Source organism: Trichoplusia ni, chromosome 20 (genome assembly GCF_003590095.1).
Source record: "Trichoplusia ni isolate ovarian cell line Hi5 chromosome 20, tn1, whole genome shotgun sequence".
NCBI classification, from domain to species: Eukaryota; Metazoa; Arthropoda; class Insecta; order Lepidoptera; family Noctuidae; genus Trichoplusia; species Trichoplusia ni.
This window is the reverse complement of record NC_039497.1, coordinates 5362176-5385594: the sequence shown is the minus strand read 5'-3', so window position 1 is coordinate 5385594 and position 23419 is coordinate 5362176. Positions and strand designations below refer to the sequence as shown.

The 23419-nt window shown below is 36.8% G+C and overlaps 6 protein-coding genes across 9 annotated transcripts in view; 2 read left to right on the top strand and 4 right to left on the bottom strand.

Moving 5' to 3' along the window:
* Positions 1–90: 90 nt before the first annotated feature.
* On the bottom strand, positions 91–7709 carry LOC113503674 (general vesicular transport factor p115). Its single transcript, XM_026885718.1, has 9 exons — positions 7481–7709; positions 6041–6175; positions 4811–5757; positions 4237–4558; positions 3630–3842; positions 3110–3290; positions 2556–2740; positions 1781–2071; positions 91–1521 (listed from the first exon to the last, which is right to left on the bottom strand). Exons 1-9 carry the CDS (start codon positions 7556–7558, stop codon positions 1429–1431), a joined length of 2445 nt encoding a protein of 814 aa, XP_026741519.1. The 5' UTR covers positions 7559–7709; the 3' UTR covers positions 91–1428.
* A 211-nt stretch (positions 7710–7920) lies between these two features.
* On the top strand, positions 7921–15311 carry LOC113503676. 4 transcript variants are annotated; one of them, XM_026885722.1, is made up of 11 exons: positions 7921–8096; positions 8192–8443; positions 8667–8904; positions 9191–9271; positions 9483–9594; positions 13291–13357; positions 13453–13702; positions 13921–14134; positions 14457–14535; positions 14679–14791; positions 15028–15311. In XM_026885722.1, the coding sequence occupies exons 5-11, from the start codon at positions 9573–9575 to the stop codon at positions 15195–15197; spliced, it is 915 nt and encodes a 304-aa protein (XP_026741523.1). In that variant the 5' UTR covers positions 7921–8096; positions 8192–8443; positions 8667–8904; positions 9191–9271; positions 9483–9572; the 3' UTR covers positions 15198–15311. The 4 variants fall into 4 exon arrangements, with proteins under 4 accessions (XP_026741523.1, XP_026741522.1, XP_026741524.1 ...); XM_026885721.1 differs by having other exon boundaries at positions 8658–8904; XM_026885723.1 differs by lacking the exon at positions 9191–9271 and having other exon boundaries at positions 8658–8904.
* On the bottom strand, positions 10553–12684 carry LOC113503679 (serine/threonine-protein kinase RIO3-like). Its single transcript, XM_026885727.1, has 2 exons — positions 11567–12684; positions 10553–11315 (listed from the first exon to the last, which is right to left on the bottom strand). Exons 1-2 carry the CDS (start codon positions 12641–12643, stop codon positions 11076–11078), a joined length of 1317 nt encoding a protein of 438 aa, XP_026741528.1. The 5' UTR covers positions 12644–12684; the 3' UTR covers positions 10553–11075.
* A 608-nt stretch (positions 15312–15919) lies between the features above and the next one.
* Positions 15920–18878, bottom strand: LOC113503675 (serine/threonine-protein kinase RIO3). Its single transcript, XM_026885720.1, has 2 exons — positions 17274–18878; positions 15920–16817 (listed from the first exon to the last, which is right to left on the bottom strand). The coding sequence occupies exons 1-2, from the start codon at positions 18603–18605 to the stop codon at positions 16368–16370; spliced, it is 1782 nt and encodes a 593-aa protein (XP_026741521.1). The 5' UTR covers positions 18606–18878; the 3' UTR covers positions 15920–16367.
* A 1425-nt stretch (positions 18879–20303) lies between these two features.
* Positions 20304–22154, bottom strand: LOC113503678 (60S ribosomal protein L34-like). Its single transcript, XM_026885726.1, has 3 exons — positions 22089–22154; positions 21883–21954; positions 20304–20638 (listed from the first exon to the last, which is right to left on the bottom strand). Exons 2-3 carry the CDS (start codon positions 21945–21947, stop codon positions 20335–20337), a joined length of 369 nt encoding a protein of 122 aa, XP_026741527.1. The 5' UTR covers positions 21948–21954; positions 22089–22154; the 3' UTR covers positions 20304–20334.
* Positions 22155–22486: 332 nt separating this feature from the next.
* Positions 22487–23419, top strand: part of LOC113503669 (bone morphogenetic protein receptor type-1B) — a 59393-nt gene continuing 58460 nt past the window's right edge. Inside the window, exon 1 of the mRNA XM_026885707.1 lies at positions 22487–22594. Within this exon, the coding sequence (XP_026741508.1) occupies positions 22591–22594 (4 nt within the window). The 5' untranslated portion in view covers positions 22487–22590. The remainder of the gene's footprint in view (positions 22595–23419) is intronic.

Sequence of the window (23419 nt, the reverse complement as noted above, 5' to 3'; positions counted from 1 at the left end):
ACAGCTTCGCGTTGAAACAGCATTATATATTATCTTTAATGTCATATAGAAAAGAACAAGATAAAGGAAAACAGCAGTAAAACATGATGATACAAACAAAATCAGCGTAACATTTTATTAATACATTTTTACAATTCAATCACAATATCTTTACACAATGTCGAAATATATTACTGAAATATATTAATTGATATAACACATACAATATACACCGCTAATTGTCGCGGACTACTTAATGGAAAAGAAGAAAATATTAATCTTTAACCTATTATATTTATATTTAGATTGCCAGACAATAATAGGAGAACAGTATTTTTACATCTGTCATAGAAGTATTATTTAACTGGTAACATTAAGTTAAATCGTGTGTTCAAACCTCTTTGTAAGCTACCTACTCTAACAATTTCATTTATTCACACACACTGTAGATGTAACTTTACGTTCAGTTGGTCAAGTCAATTTTATTAGTGAGAAGAAAATATTGAGAGTCAAACTTCCCTGATTATTTTACCACATCTTATAAAAATGTTGCTAGGCCTATTTGTATTATAATGATATAAAACATGAAATATTTTCAATGTTCAATGTAGAACCAGGTCACTATGTATTTCTAATCTAAACCTGATATTACATTTAAAAAATCGGCAATCCTTCTATTTTTATACTCAAACCAAGCTATTTCTTAATAAGTTACGTAATGTAGTATTAAGATTGCATTCTATATAAACATAAATCGTTTCTTTGATTTTTACAGTCGCAATTGGGATGAACTAAATCGATCGGACTTAATATCGGCGACTAGACAAAGTAAACATGCTTTGTAAACGTTAAATTCCTAAAAGGCAGCATATTCAGAAACAAGTCTTTCCTATATTGTACAAATAGCAAGAAGCATTCATTTCCTATACATACTCCATGCCATTATATCGTGAACGTTATTTATTCTATACAAAATCATTTATATTCAAATATTTCATACATATTGTTAACATCACAACTTCTATTGTAATCCTCTACTATTGTCTTTACCGCAGCTTCTAAACACACGAACTCATTTTATTTTGACCTCTCATCTTAGGAAGATCTTTTGTTAATGTGGAAGCGAGACAACAAAACAATTAGCGTAACTGCGTCTTGCTTCCGCAACAACAGGGCCTGTGGACAAGTTACATATCTCCTATCGCTACTGAACTGCACCAATGTATTGAACTGACAAGTCAAAGTCACGTCACTTGTCGAGAAGGAATGTCATTCCAATACATTTGAAGTATTTTAGTCGTTTTCTAATCTAATACGATGTAACACTGTCTAGGCCTTCAATCCTGAATTAAGAGGTCTTATTAAGCTGGTCTTACACCAAGTTCAGTACAACGTTGGTCTGGTGTGAGGACAGCGGTACGTGGAGATGAGCTGCAGATGTGGTGGGTATCATGTGGGAGGCTGCGCGGGCGCCGGCGTGTCGTCGTCCACAGCCTGGCCCAGGGACAGCAGGCGCAGCTTGTAGTCGTTCAGTTTTGTGTCCTGAGGAACAATTTATTTTGGGTGACTGGTCATCTAATGATATTTTTTTTACATTTCTTTTTTTAGAGGTTTGATAAAGATGATGATATATTTTGAAATAGAGATATTTTAGTACTTTACATCCAGAAACGCATTCTATGGCGGTATTTTGCTGGGCATAGGTCTATCCTAATATTATTTTCTTTTGCCACTGATTTTAGAAAATAAATACGGGAAATAAACAGTTTCATCACTCCTCTAATATACAAATCCTACAAACCTGATCAGCAAGCAACTCCAACAGATCATCCTGATCCTTCCTCATCTTCTCCAACTCCTCGCCCATGCTCTTCTGTCCCTCCTGGCTGGTCTTCAGCTCGCTACTCAGCCGCGCCACTTCAGCCGCCAAGGTCTGCAGCTTGGCCTCATACTCCACCCTGACGTCGTCCTGACTCGGAGTTGGTACTTGGACGCCACTTGGTACGGACTTGGCGGCTGACACTTGTGCTTTTAAAAGAGTGTTCTCGTCTTTCAGAAGAGAATTTGCTGATAGTGAGTCGTTTAGGGCTCCCTGAAAATCGAATACGATGTATTATAAAAATTGCAAAGAATTGGAGGTTACTATGGTGAATTAAGTAACTCAATTTGACAATCAGTGCTGGCCTAGTGGCAGTCTTGCCATGGACTGGCGTTGGTTTGTATTAAATAACTATTAGATTTGGGATTTACCGGCGGAGTAAACACTGACTCTAGGTTGTACTTCAACCATACAATAAGGAGAGCAATTGTTTTATCTTATGCCTCCCGATACGTTCGGAGTTCTCTTTGGAGATTCTGTGGAGCTTTACTTTAATATGGTAATGTTTTTCATTTCTTTTATGATACGACTCCTGCGTAAAGGAATGTAACCCTTATGTCTGGGGGTGTCTGAAATATTTAAGCTACATGCACAAACACATCCAGACTCAAGACAAGCATTCTTGAGTCACAAGAACGCTGGTCATGAGGGGAACCCACGTCACGCCGCGCAATGGGTTTGGCGTGAGGGTAGTGACCTGTAGCGACTGGTTCTGCTGCAGCAGGCCCTCCAGCTGCGCCATGAGCTCCTGCAGGCGCGCGTCCTGCTGGCGGATCAGCGTCTTGTACTGCTCCAGCGTGCCGCTGTCCGGGGACCCGCGCTCCGGCGCCGGGGACGACGCGCCGTTCTGCTGCGGCCCGGACAGGCTCTGGATCAGGACGCCTGGGGGAAAGAAAGACTTCATTAAATTTTCAATACCAGAATATGACTGTGTTTAACAAAAAAGGAAGCATTATTTTTATTACAGCACTTTTACCTTTACATTGGAATTGTAGTCAGAATTTTACTAAACTAATTAAACTAAACTGGTCTTAAAAATTACAAATAAGTTGATATACATGTTGGTACCAGAAATACAAGAAACAAAAGCAAAATCGTCTGTGTTTTTCTTCATTTGTTGACTTTGCTGTAAACCTGAACGCAGGCTTCAACTGCTTTGTGATATAATGTCAGCGATTATAGGTTTAGATTATTTTAGACTTCAATGTATTGCGATTTCAACGCTTCGACGGTGTCAATGCTTCGACATACTCTCAAGTACTTTGAAGAGGCGACAGAACTCGTAGTCGATGAGCACGTCTGCGGGCAGCTTGGCGCGCAGCTGCGGGTGCTTGGCCGCCTTGTTGTACAGCTCGTGGCGGGACACCTCGCTCAGCTTGGACGAGAACACCTCCAGGCCGATGCGCTTCGTCAGCAGCTGCCGGAGCGACTCCTGGGAAACACGGGCTATTTATTTAACACTCTTTTTGAATTAGTGGCCCACTATAGTATTTAATCTTTGTTCTGCAGAGGGTTTCACAAATATTCAAGTCACATGCTCACTCAGACTCAGGACAAACATTCAACACATATACGCGGGGATCGAACCTGTAACACGAAGCACTAAATGAGTTTGGTGTGATGTGACCTCCACCGCTCGGCTATCCGTGCAGTCAAACAGTGGTAAGACTGCTCAAATTGTTTTGTCACAGAACTTGTGGACTTATTTGCCAACTGCACTAGCCAGAGAGAAGGCAATATGACCTTCTCTGTTATGAGTCCGTAAGTATACCTTGGAGTAGTTCTCGACGGAGTCGTCGTTGAAGTGTAAGCAGATGGCGAGCAGCAGCGCGCAGAGCCCCTGCAGCAGCACCTCGTTGTCGTCGTGCTCGTTGGCGCAGGTCTGCGCCACCAGCCAGCCCACGCCGCCCGGCGCGCGCAGGAACGCCGCCACCGCCGCGGGGCAGTGGCTCATCCACTGCGACAGCAGCATTAGCAGGGCCACCTGCGGGGGGAAATTAAATTAAATCACTTATTCTGCAAATAGGATATTTTATCACAGGTCTCTTTTGAGAACGCTGTAGCCGACATTTCCTATGTGACTACCCTGAGAAGAAATGTCGGAACAAACTCAGGGGTCGCAGTCTCTTTTAAAGTCCAGACTTGTAGCTGGCTCAAGTGGCAGTATGTTGGAAATAAATGTTACGAGAGATTGTAAGAAATCTTGGGGAAACAGAATTAAGAAGCAATAGCACTATAGCATAAAGGAGTTTTTTTACTAACATTTTATAGGACCTATCTATAATATATATTTTAACAAAGAATAATAGATATTTTCGAATAGGTAATAGGTAAATTGTAATAAAAAATTGAAACTAAATAACGCATCTCCAACAAACCTTCGATTTCAGTTTGGTAGTCTGCTGGAGCAGTAACGTGCACTGATGCAGCAGCGACACCGGCGAGCTACCAATATTCGTGGCTAGCAACACTCTGAGCAACTGTTCCTTTTGCACGGGGTTCTCTATGAGGCCATGCATCAGGGCTACGGCGGAGAACCAGTTGGAGAGCACGTCGGATGAGAACAGTCCTCCGCACAGAAGCTGGCCGCTTGTTAAACAAGACATGTCCGTTGATGACGGTAGAAGAGTCTGTACGAGACCCGCTTGGCTCATCTCGTTGTGGTATAAGTAGCATTGGAAGCAGTAGAGGACAGCACATCTGTGGAGAGAGAAAAAGCATTAAGTAAATTTCTATGACACATATTTCAGGAGGAATTTCTGTATTTGAGCTGGGGCACTTTTATGACAAGGACTTCATCTTAGTCGATTTTCAGTCAGTCATCAATTGGGATCGGTTTTTAGTTACACAAGTTGGTAAATGTCATAAAATAACCTTTTTTATAATGCGACGTTAAGTATTTTAATCAACTTTCGCATACAGATATCGTGACATATACAGAAATAATCTCACCTTAATGAAAATGGCTGCTTCTCATTGACCATAGACATCAAGAGCACTACGATAGCTGGTCTCGGCGGGTTAGAGGGCGCCATCACATTCCCCAGGAACTCCTGGTTGGTGACCTCTCCCCGCACGGTCTCACCCACCGTGTTGATCGTCTCCGTCAGGATATCAGCGGGAACCCCACTCGACATCAAAATGTTACAGAGAGCATCCAACAGACCAACATTCTTCATAATTTTCTGGCAGCTTGTGATAATTTGTGCTGAGTTGCTAGGCGAAACTAAAGTCCTAACAATTAACAGCATGCAATGGACATTGGAGACCTTCTGCGGCGACCAGCCAGCTTCCTCGGTCTCCTCGGGAGTGTTGAACATCGGCAGCATCTTCTGGATGTAGCTGCCTTCTTTGAAGAAGTTGATGTTACTGCTGTTGTTTTTTAAAAGATTCAACATGAGCAACAGGCAGTCCTCGACAATGATTCCTCCGTCGGAGTAACCCTCCGTGGACACGATTTCAAACAGTCTATCGAATGCGTTTTCGAAGGCCACGATCTTCTGTATATTAGCATTCCCTTTCGTTAATTTAATTAAGAGTAGCAATGTTTCATTCCTAATCACTTCTCTAGTATCACCTAAAAGATCCATCATTTTGGAGACACCCATAGGCTTCACTAGAATGATTTCTTGAATGTCTTTTGGTCTATTTGTGAGGAGTGAGGTGAGAAGTTGTACGGTGGACAGCCTAACCCTGAAGTCATATTCGTCTAAGAGGTCTAGCACTAGCTGTATGTTGTGGTGGTCTTTGATGAACATTTCGGTGAACTGCTCGCCGATGTTCATGGGCACGCGGGGGTTGTTCTCCTCCTCCTCGAACTGTGTGGGCGACATGACGTTGTTGAGCGTGTCTAATGCGTAGTTTATAGTCTCGTTGTCTGCTCGATCTAGTTCTAACACCTGTAGACATACATACACTTTATTAGACTTCTTCTAAACTGCTTAGTATACACTCTACAATGGGAACAGCATGTATTTTATAAATATATACATTTACAAATCGACGTGCGTTTCGCTGCCAAAAGAAAGAAATACATCAATCACAATTTTTTCAAGGAAACCTTTTAACTGACCTTTACATAGATTCCATGTCAATGCAAACACACGTTTAGCCTGACTCAGTACATAGAGAAGAAAAGCAACATCAATAATATTCATCATTGTACATTTGTTGTTGGCTGACCTGTTTGAGGGTGTCCATGCCCTGCGCGCCGACCTCGACGCGGTAGGTGCGCGACATCGCCTTCAGCGCGCGGCATGCGTCGCGCCGATCCTCCAGCAGGGTCGAGTTGTTCACACGGTCCACTAGGCGCTCAACCTGAACCAACGAATACATAAAAAAATAAATAAGTACATAGGTATTAAAAAGTGCTTACCCACTCAATTATTTCTAGCTTTCAAAAATATTTTGTATTTTTTTTATAATCATTCCCTATGCTTATTTCACCTTCCTGTCTGCTTAAACTGAGTTCTGTCTTATTAAATAATTAAAAACAATCAAAGGCAGGTCTATATTCAGCAGTGGATTATTCAAGGCTGGCTCAATCACAAAAATCACCCCAAAATAATAAGTCCAACAGTTACAAAGTCAGTAATGTATGTTGACAAGATATACTGTGCTATTTGACTGTTTTGTAATACCATCCTGTGTATTAGTAAACTTTGGAAGATATTTTGGAAAACAAGAACAAGAAAAACTGATAATAGAGGAGAAAAGTATTTCTAGATCCATTATTCCCTTTCCTTTAGTGTTCTAAACTTCAGAGTGAGATGATGATCCTATGCTGGTGGGTATTTTTATACTTTCTATATTTATAAAATACATATTTTGAATGTAGCATACATAGTGAATTGAGAGTGAGTGCCCCGGAGATGTTCTTCCCATATTACTTGATTTAATTCCTTTAATTAGCACTTAATATTTTTTATGTTTGAAAGAAGTCTGATACTTCAAAATTAACACTGAACTACAGACCTATAAGCAGAAGTTACATCATTCACTATTTCAATTTTAAAAATACTTTTCAAGGTGCAATGTTTAAGTTTTAAGATAAACATTACTAGTATTCACATGTTTGATTTGTTACAAGTTGTAGGTTTTCTCTTATCAGTGAAGTAACAGCTACTTTCATACTGCAAAATTAATTTACAATTAAATTCTCATTATGATAGCATGTAATTAAATGTTTTATAAGTATTGAAACTAGCTGAGACTAGACCACAAAGATTACTTCACCTAATATTTGAATTGTTCAGTGATTAGAAACTAATACTTTTCTGCATTTTGAAAGTATTTTTCTTTGAACAGTATGAATTTGGAGAGTTACAAAAATGTCTATATTAAGAACCCAATCTCTCAACACGATAAGAAACAGTTAAAGCCAGGTTAGTATCGCAAATATCAGCATTTTCCCATAAAATATGTGGGAAACATACAAACTAATATGCATCAATAAAATTCGAGACATTGCTGCTGTCAAATTCATAGAATATAAAACTAATTGAAGGGTATCTGGAGCCGCCTACGCTAATATAATAGACAAGACATAGCTACACTACATGGCAAACTATAAATAGGTCAACGTATGTTTTAATTCTAGAAAGTAAATATTAAAGCACTCACGATCTCGGCTCCCGAAGGCTGGTGGCCAGGTTCCGGAGCTCCGAGAACGGTCTTTAGACCGCTCTTAAAAAAATCCATTTTTTATAAAGCCGTCCTTCAATATTAAAATACAGTTAAAACTTAATTATACGAAATCATTGCATTAAATAGTTATATTCCCAAAAATTATATCAACCCTACACGACACGTCAAAGCATTTTTGACATACTGTTGGAACCTATGACATTCGTGAATTGCGTTTAGTTGCCTATTGATAACATTGTTTTATTTTCGATACGAGTCAATTACCTTTGAAACTATTTTGTTAATGTTTTAAGTGTTTCACAACGGTCAACAGAATGTAGGTTTTCATTTCGTGCGTGTAACGTGTTTCGAAAAATGGTTAAAAGAAAATATATATCTACTCTGTCAGTGTCACAATCAACTGACAGCTAATCAGCTTACAACTGAAGACTTTGGCGCTGTGTTTGTTTGTTATGTTATTTACGTTATTTGAAGACATGAAAACAATAATAGTGGTGATCTGACAATATCTTTTAATGTGAAGAGCAATGTCGACGGACTCGTATGCTAGCTTTAATGAGCAATATATAAAAATCAACTCAAAGATGAAAAAGTAAGTTTTTAAATACTAATTTCGTTATTTGAATACACTCTTTCGCGTGTTACATTAGTGTTATTTATAAATTTGTTACCTTTTAATTGTTGCAGGCGGTTTATGAGGAAGCCAAATATCTTTGAAGCTATAAATGAGTTCATAGCTTTAGCTATACAGTGCGAACATTCTGACCAGCCAGCATTCGCTGGGCATGCTTATGTCGGTGCGGCGAAGTGTGAAGCCTCTGTGGGCCACTTACTGAGCGAGGCTGAGAACTTCCTCGCCGCCGCCAGGCAATTTATGAAAGCCGAAAAAAAGTTGAAGTCACTAAATTTTTTTTAAGTGGAGATAGAGAGAATTTGGAGGTCAGTTATTATTATTATTTTCTTTGTTTTCTCCAACCTTTTTTCTTTAACGAAATACTTACTCAGGCTTGAATAATTAAAGGCTAGCAAAGTTATTATTTTGTATAATTTGTTGTTAGAAAATGTAGGTATCATTAATTGTTTTAAAAGCATGCCTTTAAGTTATTAAATTCAGATATATCCATCCAAGGCAAATAATTACATTAACATTCAGTTATTGCAGGTAGCTGAGTGTTTCATTTAAGCACTAAGTACCCTGAGAAGTCACCAATAAGGACATCAATTTTTGTGGAGCTAGCCAATAAACTGACCGACTTGAACCACAAGATGGATTCCGCATCATACTATGAGCAGGCAATAGAAACTATCACAGACATCATGTGTTTGAAGATCATGCTGAAGGTCTGACCCTCTGAAGATCATGTGTTTGAGGAAGCTGTTGAATCTTAGGGTTGACTGTGGTTAGTATTAGTCAATACAACTATTAGTAGTAGTAGTAACAATAGTAGTTAATAAAACAATACAGTAATATTACAGTACAGTATAAAAGGGCCACAAATGGAAGTTGACACCTAACTTCCATTTAATTTTGTGGCCTTATTGTACCAGAAACTCATACAGTTAACAAATTATATACTACCCTCATTCTGCCCATACCACAGTTATGCTTCCTTGAAGCAGTTATTATATTAGATTCTTAATTCATAAATATGAGGGTGATTCCTAATAATTTTCTTCTCATCACAGGGCAATACAATATTGCTTTAGAAATTGCTAACAAGATATATGTGACTCAAATGTAAATGTACCTGAAGAAATTCTTGCAGAGTGAGTGTATCCTTAACATTGGATATTGGACATAACTATGAAATTAAATATATAAAAAAAAATTTGTTCATTAAATTTAATTAAATCTGTCAATGAACCTGAATTAACTTACTTTCGATTTATTTCATAAGAAACATTTTGGAGTGTAAATTAAGTATTGAGTATAATTTGTTAATATTCTAATATTTAATGTTTCTTTCTTGTTTTTCAGAGTGGAGGTGATTTGAATTCTTCTCGCCCTTCTTGTAAAGCCCCTGAAGACACCAAGCCGCCTTCGTTCAAGCAGCTCCTCATAGATCTCATGAATTACTGTGACACTGATAGTGAGTTTTAAGTCTGTTGTTTTAGAAAACATATCACATATGCATGATATTTTTATTGTGTATTTATATGTGTATTGTGTATGTGTGTTTGTTACCTGATTACTTCTTGAATTTGGATAAAATTTTGTATTGTGGTAGCTGATCCATTGCATTAATGCAGGGAACCTATCTCCTACCTCAAACAAATTACCTAACTCTAAAACTTTCTACGCTCTCTCTAAACTCTCGACCTCCGTGGTCGAGTGGCGTACGCACCGGTTTCAAGGTGTCGCTAGCTCCGAGGTCCCGGGTTCGATCCCCGGTGGGGTCAATGAAAAATTCACATTTCTACATTTCTCCCGGTTCTGGGTGTTTGTGGTACCTTGGTTGTATCTGAATGCCATAACACAAGTGCTTTAGCAACTTACTTTGGGTTCAGAACAATGTATGTGATGTTGTCGGCATTTATTTATTTATCTCCAGCTCTACCATTAAACACAGATTTAAGACTGGGACTGGAGGAGAGAGTGATCTCCCCTCTGCTATTTCTTGATTGCCCGAGTAATCAATGTGTTGGTTAGTCGGCTCATGCCATGCAATGCAATTCGAATGTTTTGTTCAGGAAACTTGTTCCGAAATTGCCAAATAATCTACGAGATTTAACAAATATTATTATTAACCAATAACATCACCTTCATGCATTAAACATCGTAATCACCAGGGTATTCACTCCCTCCGACTTTTTCCTAGTCTCAAAAAGAGAATAAACCAATGGAAGAAAATCACTTTGCTAGAATTTGAAAACGACATAACTCCGAATCGCAAATCAAATGATTGCCACATCCAAAACGGCATTGCAAAATTGCTTTGAAGATAAGAAGCATTGGCATGAGTGTAATTTATCTAAGGAGATTACTGTGAAGAGAAAAAACTGGGGATAGAAAATAAAAACAAAATAAAAAAAACACCTTGTTTTTTAAACAGACTGTATAATGTGCATTTAATGATTTATCCATTTTGACCAATCAACTAATGTCTAATAAGTTGTGTGTAATACTCACATCAATATGTCATCTGCACATGTCATTGATTATTGTCGTTTTTTACGTGATAAATATTTTTATAGTACATGACTCATTATTATATTATGCAAGGGTATACTTACGCGTATTAGTCGAGATTGCCCGATAAAAGATATTGACTAGTTCCGGACCCAACCAGAGGCCTTTATCATGAGCTGACGAGGCGTTAGCTCATGATTAAGGACTCCGGTTGCGTAAACTGTTGCATCGTTTCATAATGTTAAAAAATAGTTTGTAATGAATTACAGAAAAACACGTTGCTCTTTTATACTGATTTGAGAATTATCTGTACTACATTTTACATCATTTGTGATGGGTAACATATTGCTGAAGTTGACTTTCTTGGCCACAATCTGTAGACTTGGCTGAGTCTACAGCCTTTGTTTTCATGAAGTTGAACCACATCTCTTCATCCTTGTCTTATGCACCAGCACTTATATCACTCTTAGCTTTGGGCTCACTAGACTTCTTCCAGTAGTGGTCAAATGGGTAGATGACGTTTTTGTTGTCAGCTGGTGCTATTTCAAAGCGTGATGTCAAAGGGTTGTAACTTGTTCGAATGAATTTTATGAAATTCAAATCAATCTCATTAAAACCTGTGATGGACTTGAAGAGCTTTACAGGAGGCATCACATCAGGCACACCTTTTTTCATAAAGAACTGGAATGGATAAAGAATAAATTTTATAGTTTCATAGTTATTGCACAACATTTGTTTACTAATAAGCAAGTAAGATAGACAGTGCCTAAAGTAAGTAGTAAATAATGAATCATGTTTTAGTGATAGTATTTTCTTATCAATATTTTATAATACTAATTCAGTCTATGTGTCTATGCAGACAATTAAATAGACAACGAACAATGACTGTATCTGCCTATGTGTGTGTAAAAGTATGCTATAATAATACTTACATGGGCTATATTACAACAGTCCCTCAGCAGGGATCTCAGGGCTTTAGGATGGTCTGGCAGGACTGACTGTGACACATCAATAAACCAGCATTTATTGTCCCACCACAGAATATTGTTTTCTGACAAATCAGCATGGATCAAGTGCCCAACATTGTACAACTTATGTACTGCTTCCACAACCTCATTGTATGCACTCTGCCATTGCTCTGGTTTCAAAAGGGCTTCCCTCAATGTCAGGGCAGGTTTAGCGTTTATACCTATGAAAGACATCACCAAGACATTTTTCTTCAGACGCACTATATCAGGGCAGTTCAGGCCAATCTTCTTCAGGCGAATCATGTTGTGCATCTCTTTCTCAGACCAAGTATCAACAATTTTACGAGGATTTTGCATGGACTCGTCTAAGTGGTAGTCTGGTTCTATATACTTATCTTGAATTTTTAACTCCTTAGGTGTCTTAAAAACCTTGATTGCACATTCTTTAGGAACTGTTAAGTCAGGGTTGTTAGTGTTACCATTTGCATGTAACACAACTGATTTTCTGCCAGTCGTGATGATCCCACCTATATCATCCAGCACTTCACTAACTATTAGTTTGTGCAATATAATTTTGCTTTCTTCGTCTATACCCAAGTCGGCAGTGGCTTGGCTAACTTTATAATAAGCCATTTTCTGTTTGCGAGTTTGTTTCCTTAATACAGTAACATTTTTTGTGATGACCTTACCACCTGTCGAGACGTGTCCGCGACGAGGCAGGTAACCGAACTCTTTTTCAAAAGCTGCTATTTGATCACAATCTTTCTTACTTCTATTAATGACATCATCTTCAGAATCTTCAGAATCTGAATCGTCAATCACTTTTTGAGGGACGTTGAAATAGTTAACGTACGGCACTGATACTTTAAAGTCGCAACATTCCTTTACATTTGATTCTTGTAACAATTCTTGTGGTATATTCTTCGACGTTCTCACATCCTGGTTTGAAAGCTGCTCGGAAAACTTTAATTCTTCTTTCATAATATCTGATAAACACTTAACTTCAGCAGGTGCAGGTACTTTCTTCCAGGGATTCGACATTTTGTTAAATTTATATAAATCTATATCACAGCACTTGTTAATAAATAAAAACTTCCAGGAAGTTTATTACTAAATAATTATAACTATAATAATATAAATAAGTAGTTACGAATGAACACAAACCTTTACAAGGTTTGACAATTACGACGTTGAACAACAAAGTATGAATCATTCACGTCGTGTCAGTAAGTTTTATTCACTTTAGAATGAGAAGGAAAACAAAATCTGTACAAGACAAAAAGAGAAAGGTATATGTTTTGTTTGTAATCCGTTCTATGTTGAATGTAGACTACGACATATTTTGTGAATCGCATACTATGTCCATGATTGCATGTAGTTGCTTGTTGTTGACAATTTTGTTACTACGGCTATTGATGAATATTATTATTTATAGATGAACATTATTATTATAACTTATTTTTAGAGTATATTTGAGGGTTTTTATAAACTTTAAAAGCTCAGTATCAGTCATAATGCGAACTATTTTATATGACAGCAGCAGTGACAGTGACAGTTGGTCAGCTGAAAAGTAGGAGGTGCAGTGTTTGTTATTAATTGTATTAAATTCGATAGCTAAACATTTGTTTATCTAAGGCTAAACACAAAAAAATATTTTCTTATTTGTTATTCTTTTTCAATCTCACCAGCAATGTCGACGGACCTGAATGCTAGCTTTAACGAGCAATATATGAACATCAACACAAAGATGAAGAAGTAAGTTTCTAAATATTGTTTTCCTTATTTGAAGGTTCTCTTTCGCGTGTTAAATTAGTGTTGTTTATAAATTTGATACCCTTTACTTGTTGCAGGCGCTTTATGAGGAAGCCAAATATCTTTGAAGCGACAAATGAGTTCATAGCTTTAGCTATACAGTGCGAACATTCTGACCAGCCAGCATTCGCTGGTCATGCTTATGTCGGTGCGGCGAAGTGTGAAGCCTCTGTGGGCCACTTCCTGAGCGAGGCTGAGAACTTCCTCGCCGCCGCCAGACAGTTCATGAAAGCCGAAAAAAAGTTGAAGTCGCTAAAATTTTACAGTGGAGATAGAGAGAATTTGGAGGTCAGTTATCAATTTATAAACAATTAATTTAACTTTATTGCAAAAGTCTTCTCTATACTGAAAGAGGCCTTTGGTTAGCCGTCAAGAAGTTACCAGGCTTGAGAATTATAATGGCACATATCTACTCTGAAAGAAGGCATGGTTTTTAATATAGTACTTAATTCTGATTAAATTCACTACTTATAACAAATAATAAAATTTACATTCACTCATTACAGGCAGCTATAGGGTGTTTCATTCAAGCACTAACTAAGTACCCTGAGAAGTCACCAATAAGGACATCTATATTGATGGAGCTAGCCAATGACCTGACAGAGCTGAACCACAAGATGGAGGCTGCATCATACTATGAGCAGGCAATAGAAACTGTCACAGAGAGCACTCTGAGGATCATGTGTTTGAGGAATCTCTTGAATCTGAGGGTTGACTGTAGTAAGTATCATGAACAAACTTTTTAGCAATCCATTTTCTTATTGATAAATATAAAATCTTACAGCCTTATTATTAGTACATCACACAGCAGTACAAGATAAAATAAATACTAATATAAAACTATTATGAAAACAATAAAATATGGATAGTAATTGATACTCCCTCTTGACAATAAGATTTTGATATCCCATATTCTGACCAAGAAGATTACCATCAAACAAAGCTACAAACTCTCCCAATGAAGTCATCAATACTGTATTGCATTTTGGCTTGTTTTGTTTTATATGAGAATGTTTCAAACTAAGTTTTCTTCTTATTACAGAGAAATATGATATTGCTTTAGAAATTGCCAACAAGATATGTGACTACAGTGTAAAAGTACCTGAAGAAGTTCTTGCAGAGTGAGTATAACCCAAATCATTGGGAATTAAACTTATTAAAAATAAATTATGTATTTCTCACAATGATGGTCCACTTAAAATAAAAAACACTAAATTAACATGAGAATATTTAAGTTTTAACAATTTTGCTGTTTGTATTTCAGAGTGCAGGTAACTAGAATACTACTGACACTTCTTGTGAAGCCACCAGAGGACAGTAAACCTCCTTCCTTGAAGCAGCTGTTCATAGATCTCATGAATGACAATGAAACTGATAGTAAGTATAGCCATTCTTACTATCTATTTTAATACTATTTTAATAAAATTTGGTACAGAGATAGAGTTGACCTTAAGAAAGAACATAGGATAGTTTTTATCCCGGACTTTTGAAGAGTTCTCTTGGAATCGCGATATAACCGACCTCGATGCGGGCGAAAAGCTAGTAAAACATAAATCTTTACAGTTACCCTTTTGAAACTAGCAACTAGTCTTTTTATGGTATTTTGTTTACAGCTTTACCATTAAACACGGACTTAAGACTGAAGCTGCAGTCTCTAATCCTGTGCCAGACGACCGGCGACACCCACTCCATCATCAGCGTCGCCGCAGACACCAAGCAGTTCCTCACCATGCAGCAGGTTGAGTTGCTGCACACGTTGACCTCAGACGACAAGCTACTATAGTTGCGTTGTTGGTATATTCAGTTTTTGTGAAAAGATGTGTGAGGTGTATGAGTGTGTTGATGATAGAATACACAGAGAAAGCTGTAATTGGTTGTAGAACATGTAACCTAGTATTAATTACCTACGTCAAGTTGAATGAGAAATATAAGTTTTAGGAAATATGATAAAGTCTGTCTGACCTATTCATCAGACATTAAAATTATAGATGCAAAGATATGAAATGTCAGGTGCATCGGTAACTCGATCGGCAGTGACCCCAGCTCGCTGCAGTGCACGCGTACTATGCGGGTACAAAAGAGAAGGGTCAGACTAAACATTCCCTATAGTTTTAGAATATTCAATGCGCAGTCTGCTGTTTGCTATTTCTCACATCTCAACAAGATGCAATATTTTAAAAATGGCACTCATTAGAGATATGGATCATTGATATATTGTGTAAGCAACTTGTACATACCATGATTTGCTTGAAATAATATTCTTCATAGTTCACACATTACATATTACTACGTAATTAATGGTGAGTGATATGACATTGCACAATGTTTTTTTTTCGAAAATAGAAACATTGTGCAATATCGTACCTATATCACTAATTGCGTGAAAAGGTAAACACTCATGGCGTCGTTTAGCCTAAAATCTGTATAAAAATAAAATGCAACTAAAAAAAAGTATGTAATACTAGATAGAAATACCAATGTAAAACAACAATAAAGATTACCAAATCAAATATTCCAGTGTTTTATTTATTGTGTTTAAGTAAGAGGCACAACCAGACAACAAAGACACGTCAAGTCTTGGTGTGTCTATTTATAAGTATACATAGATTTAGAATTACATTTTAATTAAATTTACAATGTAAATCTTTATCTAAGTCACTTTACCTTTTTTGAAGAACCTAAGTGTTTTTTTTATTTTGTTTTCTGATTTTTGTATCATGTTAAATTAAATTAAAAATGTGTGATTTATATACATTGTTAAAATGTAAAATGATAATGCAGTCATTTTTAACACTCAATTTAATTGCTTCAATTCCCAATGGCATAGTAGATAAATAATAGTATGCAGATATACAAACACTTGTATTCTTTTTTTTTGGTTTTTACGTATTTCCAGTAAAACACCTACATTTTTTCTTTGTTACCTCAGTAAAAACTGCTTTTCTACAATGATTTAAGACTTTTTATCTGTACTACTTTTATCATCTATCTTAGGTATGACAACCTCTAGCTCATTGGCAAAGTTGACCTTGTTGTCTACAATCTCTTTTGAGCTACTCCCTTTGACCTGTACCTCATTTCCAAAGTTAGGGGCTGAGTCTAAAGCTTTTGTCTGAATGGAGTGTGACCACATCTCTTCAAACTCGTCCTCCTGCTCTTCGTCTTCTTCATCAGCACTCTTGTCGCTCTTAGCTTTGGCCTCACTAGACTTCTGCCAGCAGTACTCAAATGGGTAGCTGACATTTCTGTTGTCATCTGGTGCTATCTCGAAGCGTGATGACAAAGAATTGTAAGTTGTGTGAACACCTTCAAGGAAGTTCACATCAATCTCATCAAAGCCTGTGATGGACTTGAAGAGGTCAACACCAGATTTGACATCAGTAACACCCTTTTTCTCAAAGAACTGGAATAGACAAACATTTCATAGTTATTGCACAACATTTGTTTATCAATAAGCATGTAGCATTAACAATACCTACTTCACTGGTACTTAAAAACTTAGTTTAAAAACTACAAACAAAAACAAAGATGAATAATGCAATTACTCCAATGAAACATATCAATAATTTAATTATTTAATATGCATTGGTACCCAAAGATACCAGAGATGTTAGTTAACCTTTTTTAAGTACCTTTACCAAGTACATCGAGTAATGATTTCTTTTTATTACATTCAAAAATATAATGAAAAATATTTTAGTTATATTTGCTTTTCCATGTTTTTTTAATTTAATTTCATATGAGGTAGGTTACTACAAAAAAGATAAAATACGATTATGTTTTTCCTGCAATACTTGTCATGTATGTGTTCTTATGTAAGTGTAGGGAGTAAAAATCAGTATGCAATTATAATACTTACATTAGCAATATTATTGCAGTCCCTCAGCAGGAATCTAAGTCCATTAGGATGGTCTGGCTGGACTGACTGTGACACATCAATGAACCAACATTTGTTGTCCCACCATAGAATGTTGTACTCTGACAGATCAGCATGGATCAAGTGCCCAACATTGTACAACTTATGTACTGACTCCACAACCTCATTGTACACACTCTGCCATTGGTCTGGTTTCAAAATCACTTCCCTTAATTTCAGAGCAGGCTTACTGTCTTTACCAATGAATGACATCACCAAAATATGTTTTTTCAAACACACCATGTCAGGGCAGTTTAGACCAATCTTCTTCATGCGGATCATGTTGTGCATCTCTTTCTCAGCCCACATGTGTACAATCTTACGAGGATTCTGCTTGGAGTAGCGGTCTTTAAAACGGTAGTCTGCCTCTATATACTTGTCCCGAGTTTTGAACTCATTGAGTGTAGTCTTGAACACCTTGATTGCACATTCTTTAGGAACTGTTAAGTCAGGGTTGTTAGTGTTACCATTTGCATGTAACACAACTGATTCTTTGCCAGTGGAGATGATCCCATTGATATCATCCAGAACTTCATTGTTAATTAGTTTAAACAGAATGAGTCTGGTTGGCTCGTCCAGACCCATTTCGGCAGTGGCATGGCTTTCTTTACGATCTAACATTTTGTGCTTGCGAGTCTGATGGTGTCTTGTTTGCTCTCTCAAATGGTTGAACACAGAGTTGGATAACTTCATGTCGAAACCAGCACCGTCACCAGTGCACACTTCTGGTGGAAAGGCCATAACTTTGCAAGCATTCCTCCGGGCATTTATTACACCATCGTGTTTTGTGATCAACTGTCCATCTTTCAAGACGTAACCGCGACGAGGCAGGTTTGCGAACTCTTTCTCATTAGTTTCAAAGCGGTCCCAATCTTTCTTTCCTCCATTAAAGTCATCATCTTCAGAATCAGAATCGTAAATCAAATGTTGTGGGACGTTGAAATAGTTATCGTACGACACCGATACTTTAGCGTCGCCGTTACGTTTCTTCTCAACCATTTTGAGTTCATCATCGTATTCTCTATCGAACTGACATTGCAACACTTTTGCAATAATCGCATCTGAGTCGCAATATTCTTTGACATTTGATTCCTCGAGTTCTTGCAACAATTCTTGTGGTATTTCCTTCGAAGTACTTACATGCTGGTCTGAAAGCTGCTCAGCAAACTTTAATTCTTCTTTTATTTGAAGACCTCTAGCGATCTCTTCGGACATAATATCCGATAAACCTTGAACTTCCGAAGGTGCAGCTATTTTCTTCCAGGGGTTCGACATTTCGTTAAATTAATATAAATCTATATCACAGCACTTGGAGATTATGTTATTTAATTAATATATCCCTGTAGCAGGAAGTTTATTACACAATATGATTAAATTACGGATGAACACAAACCTTTACAAGGTTTGACAATTTTGACGTTGAACGCTTGAACAATGAACCAGTCTGAACGTGTCGGTCCGTTTTGTTTCTCCTACGATTCCTACCTAACTTCTCGTAAAATGAGAGGAAACAAAATCTGACAATTAATAAAAGAGGAAGGTAGAATTATGTTTTAAACTTTAAACATGACTGGATTATCTCAGAGCATTGTGTTATTTATTGTACTTGCTTACTCTGGTTCGTTATAAATGATTGTTGAGTATTATACTCCAAAAGTAGATTGTTGTCAGCTATGGCTTAAGGCGTAGCCTCATGGAGTCGTTCGTTTCCAGCGACTAATATGATCACGTGTCCCCATTTTAAATTTCCGGCGACTCAAAAAGTCGCTGCTTCATGCAGTCGCTGGTCGCTCGCTTGCAGCCATTAATCTTGGTCAGTGGCAGTGATACAAATGATGTAAATAGATTTGAGTGGTGTTTTTTGTTTAGATTTTTCGATTCCGTTATTTACGGGAATTAATTTAGAGACCGTCACAGCACCACTTTTGTATCGACTTGTCTCGCCGCTCGCTCTCATCGTTTTCCATTTTTTTTTCTCTATTTTATAGTGTATAAATTACGTATGATCTTTTCCAGCGACAAAGCTCAACATTTTCAGCTTGGTCGCTACCATTCCTGCGACCATATTTTGTCACTTTTTCGAGACGCGGGAAATTTAAAATGGGGTTACGTGATCAGATCTGTCGCTGCAAACGAGCGACTGTGAGGCTACGCCTTAAGACCAACCCAACTTTTCAGGGAAGCGATTTCATTCTGTCCACGGTGAAGCACGCCGCGCTCCTGCTGCGAGACAGGCAACGATGAGGAAAGCAATCGACTCTTTCGCCGCATTGCGAAAGTTGAGTTACGATACGATGCATTGGAAACCTACCCGAACGCAAATTTATCGCGAGAAAAAAGTTTATATAGTAAAACTTATAATTTTTAGAGTGACATACTACTCCGGACGGGCCTGTCTGACAAACCAGTTAGCCTGGCTGGGAATTTAAGCAGAAAAGCTGGAAGTTCCCAACATCATTGAGGGGTCTGCGTTCAGTCTTAATAAGGGTACGACAATACTTAATACAATTAAAAAATCTAAATACCCAAGTTTTAAAATTTCATCAAAATCGGTCCAGCATTTTTAATTTGTAAATCGCTTTGTCATTGGTTTTGAAGTTACCCAAAATTTCAGCCTGCTAGATTATCGGGAAGTACTTCAAAATAGAGTTACATAAGTAACCAGAACGACTAACAAGAAAGCGAGTATGATAACGTGCGAAAAAAAGTGTAAAAACTATCTTTTTTACTGTTATCATAACTCGTGTTAAGTTCTAATGAGAATCCAGAATTTCAGAATTGATCGCTTTTTATCCTAATGCTACATCAGCTCGTTGCTCTAAAAAAAGGATTTCGAATTTAATAATTGATAAATTGAAAATTGCATACAGGCTCAATTAAAATTCTCGAAAAATTATCATCTGCGTGTACACATACGCTTACATTATTTATATCATTAGAATAGGTAAAGGTTTTGAGAATAAAACAAATAAATGATTTTTCCTTTATATTTTTAGCCTAACATTTACTTAGTCGCTTTCTTGCCGCCGCCACCGCTCTTTACGCTCGCCTGTTGCGCCTTGAGGACCTTGACGATCTTCTGCTCCTCAATGAGGAAAGCTCTGACGATGCGCTGCTTGACACACTTGTGGCAGAGGACACCTCCATACACGCGCTTCACGGTCTTCTTGCGGTAGCAGAGGCGGGAACGCTCGGCGGGCCTGGCGGGCTGGATACCGCGCAGTTTGCTCTTGCACTGACCACACCTCGGGATCTTCTTAGGCTTCTTCACATATTGATAGACCAGACGGCCGCCAGGAGTTCTTACTCTGAAGACAAAATAAATATACATTAGTTTTATGTTGGAAACTTATTCATCAGCTTTTCAGGAACAACTACAAGTTAAGAAGAGGACTCAAATAATCGTGCCGAGAAGGTTACTTTCAATAGTGCATTTACGATAAACATTTTTTTTTTCAAATACAATAACATTTTGTACAGCACTGGCTGTATAGCAAGATAAATGAAAGGAAGCCAAGATAAAGGAACAATTTCACAGTTTTCTTCTTTCTTCTGGTTGAAAAGCTTAAGCCTAGTTAAGACTTCAACCCATGCCAAGGTAAAAATCATGATAATTTTGAATTCCCGCTTACTAAAAACATCCCTAGCATTTTCAACTGCCTGAGCCAATGGATATCTAGCCCATGCTGTACGGGACACTGGCCAGAGGCTTTTAACCTGCAGAAGGAGACTAGTGGCTCATAAGAATAACATTGATTTAGCTCTATTAGTTTATTGCTGCAATTCCATACCAAAACAATTTTAGTACTTAGTGAGACATTCAGCTTGATGTTGACATAATGTCACAAATGAGATGGGGGATGTCTAAGAGGGGCCATTCAATAATGCAGAACTTGACAGACAAGTAATTAATAAATATATGAAAATCTCTGGATAGTGTTGGTTGAGGACTTTTTGCAGTTTTGGTCCGTGAAAATGTGTAAGTTAAACAATGTTGAATAAGTGTGGGTAACAAAGTTAGACTGCTGAAAAAGGGAGCATAGTAACTAATTAAGGTTAAAGTAAGGCAAGGATTCAACAATATCACATATGAACTTATTATGTTTAGCGCTAGAAGTAATACCTACATCAAAATAAGGAATATGTATTGTAACGCAACTGTAAATATACAAGTTAGACTTGTAGCAGGAGTTTATCACATGTTTGTAGTATGGCATAGAATCTAGTATCAGAGACCTGTTCAGATATCAAACCATGTTTCTGAAATTATTATTATTTTTGGCTCATGCACACATTTGTTTACCATAAATAAAGGTTTAGATTGAATGAGCACGCTGTAACAAATATGATATTAGTTAAGACTTCTAACTAAATAGTCGCGATATTTGAGAAACTTGTTTTACTCACTAGGTACTCTTACAAGTTTGAGGTTAGGTTGGGATATAAAGCACTTTTAAATACCACTTTGCAATTCAGTTATAACTAAGAGTAATTAAGTATGTAAGAGGCTTATAATGTTAATAATATTGAGGCTTGTACAAAGAATACTCACATTCTCCTTTGGTTAGATTTAGTATTGTACGACAAACGTCGCCTAAACGTAAGCCGCTGCACCATTTCAAAGCTGAAATATGAAAGAAATTATAAGTAACACGACTCCCACTACTCGAATCACTATTTATATTTCAAATTTCTATTATGAGAATTAAGATTGAGATCGATTTTATTAAATTCTTTCGGTAACACACAAATCCCAACCTTTTTGACAGCTGTTGATAGGAAAAGAAAAACAACCGGTGTTTATGGCAACATTTAAATTGGTACAGATTATACAATACGGTAGTGTCAAATGGATGCAATTTTCATTATTTTGAAAATTTTTCATGAAATTTTTGTCATGTCCTTGTAATAAGCAGTTTTGTAATTTAATTTCATTATAAATGAACGATTGGAAAGTATTTCACCTACGTTTCTCAAAATATTAAACAAAATTTAAATAATTTGTGAAAGAAATCTAACCATTAAATAAAACATCAAGAACTTATTTAAAGATATTATTATTTGTGCTTCGGTGAAGATGAGACAAATATTTATCATCTTGATCTGATAAGTCTTGTTAAAAACACAAGGCTTCATTAATATTTTAATCTTGCAACATTTGACGAAAAGAGGAAAATGGCTGCTAATGTCTTGTGTTTGTGGTGATGTTTTTCTGTGTTTAGTGTTATTGACAGTGATTTTTGAGTGAATTCATCTTAAAATGGGTAAGTTTATGTAATTACTTACTATGTAGCTGCAGAATTTGGTTATTGTTTATGTTCTGTATTGATTAATCTGCCACCTAGCGGTGTTGAGAAGTCAGATGTTTACGATGAATGAACTCTTGAAAAATATGTATCTGTACCTTCTAGGTAAATAAGCAATTATGATCTTCGATGTACTGTAGCTAGATTCGTAATCTAAAGACCTAATAAGAAGTAGGTATTTTTGTCGTAGATGAAAGCCTCATTTTTAAGTGATGCTCAGTTAGTGTTTATCATAATAAATATTCACTTTTTATTTTAAATGTTCTTAGGCCTATAACTTTATATGTCATAAATTTTTGGTAACTTTTTTACTGTCGGCTTATTTAGAACATCCTTTAAACATAAAAAATATGAAAATAAATCAGATTATAAGTTATATTTACAGGTTCAAATGCTTTTCAATAGATGCCACTACTGGTCCGAAAATATTGATAACAACAACAAAATATTCGTGTACTTCAAATCATGTTTGATAATTAGTTCTACATAAAAAATGGTTAAATATATTAATTAAATTTTAATTATAAGAGAACAATAAAGTTAAAGTTTACAACATTTCAAGAAAAGATGTTTTTGAAGGAAAAAAAAATTTCAAGATCGCCTGTGTCCGCTAGTCGCAAGCAGGGAAAAAAACATAATGAGTCATCCAGGATTCGAACCACGACATATAGAAATATAATAATATACATTTTAGTGTAGCCCCTTAAACAAGTATTTAACGGCGTGATAATTCTCGATTAGACCCGAAGTTACGGCGCTACTTTTTCCGCAAATTACTTAAGT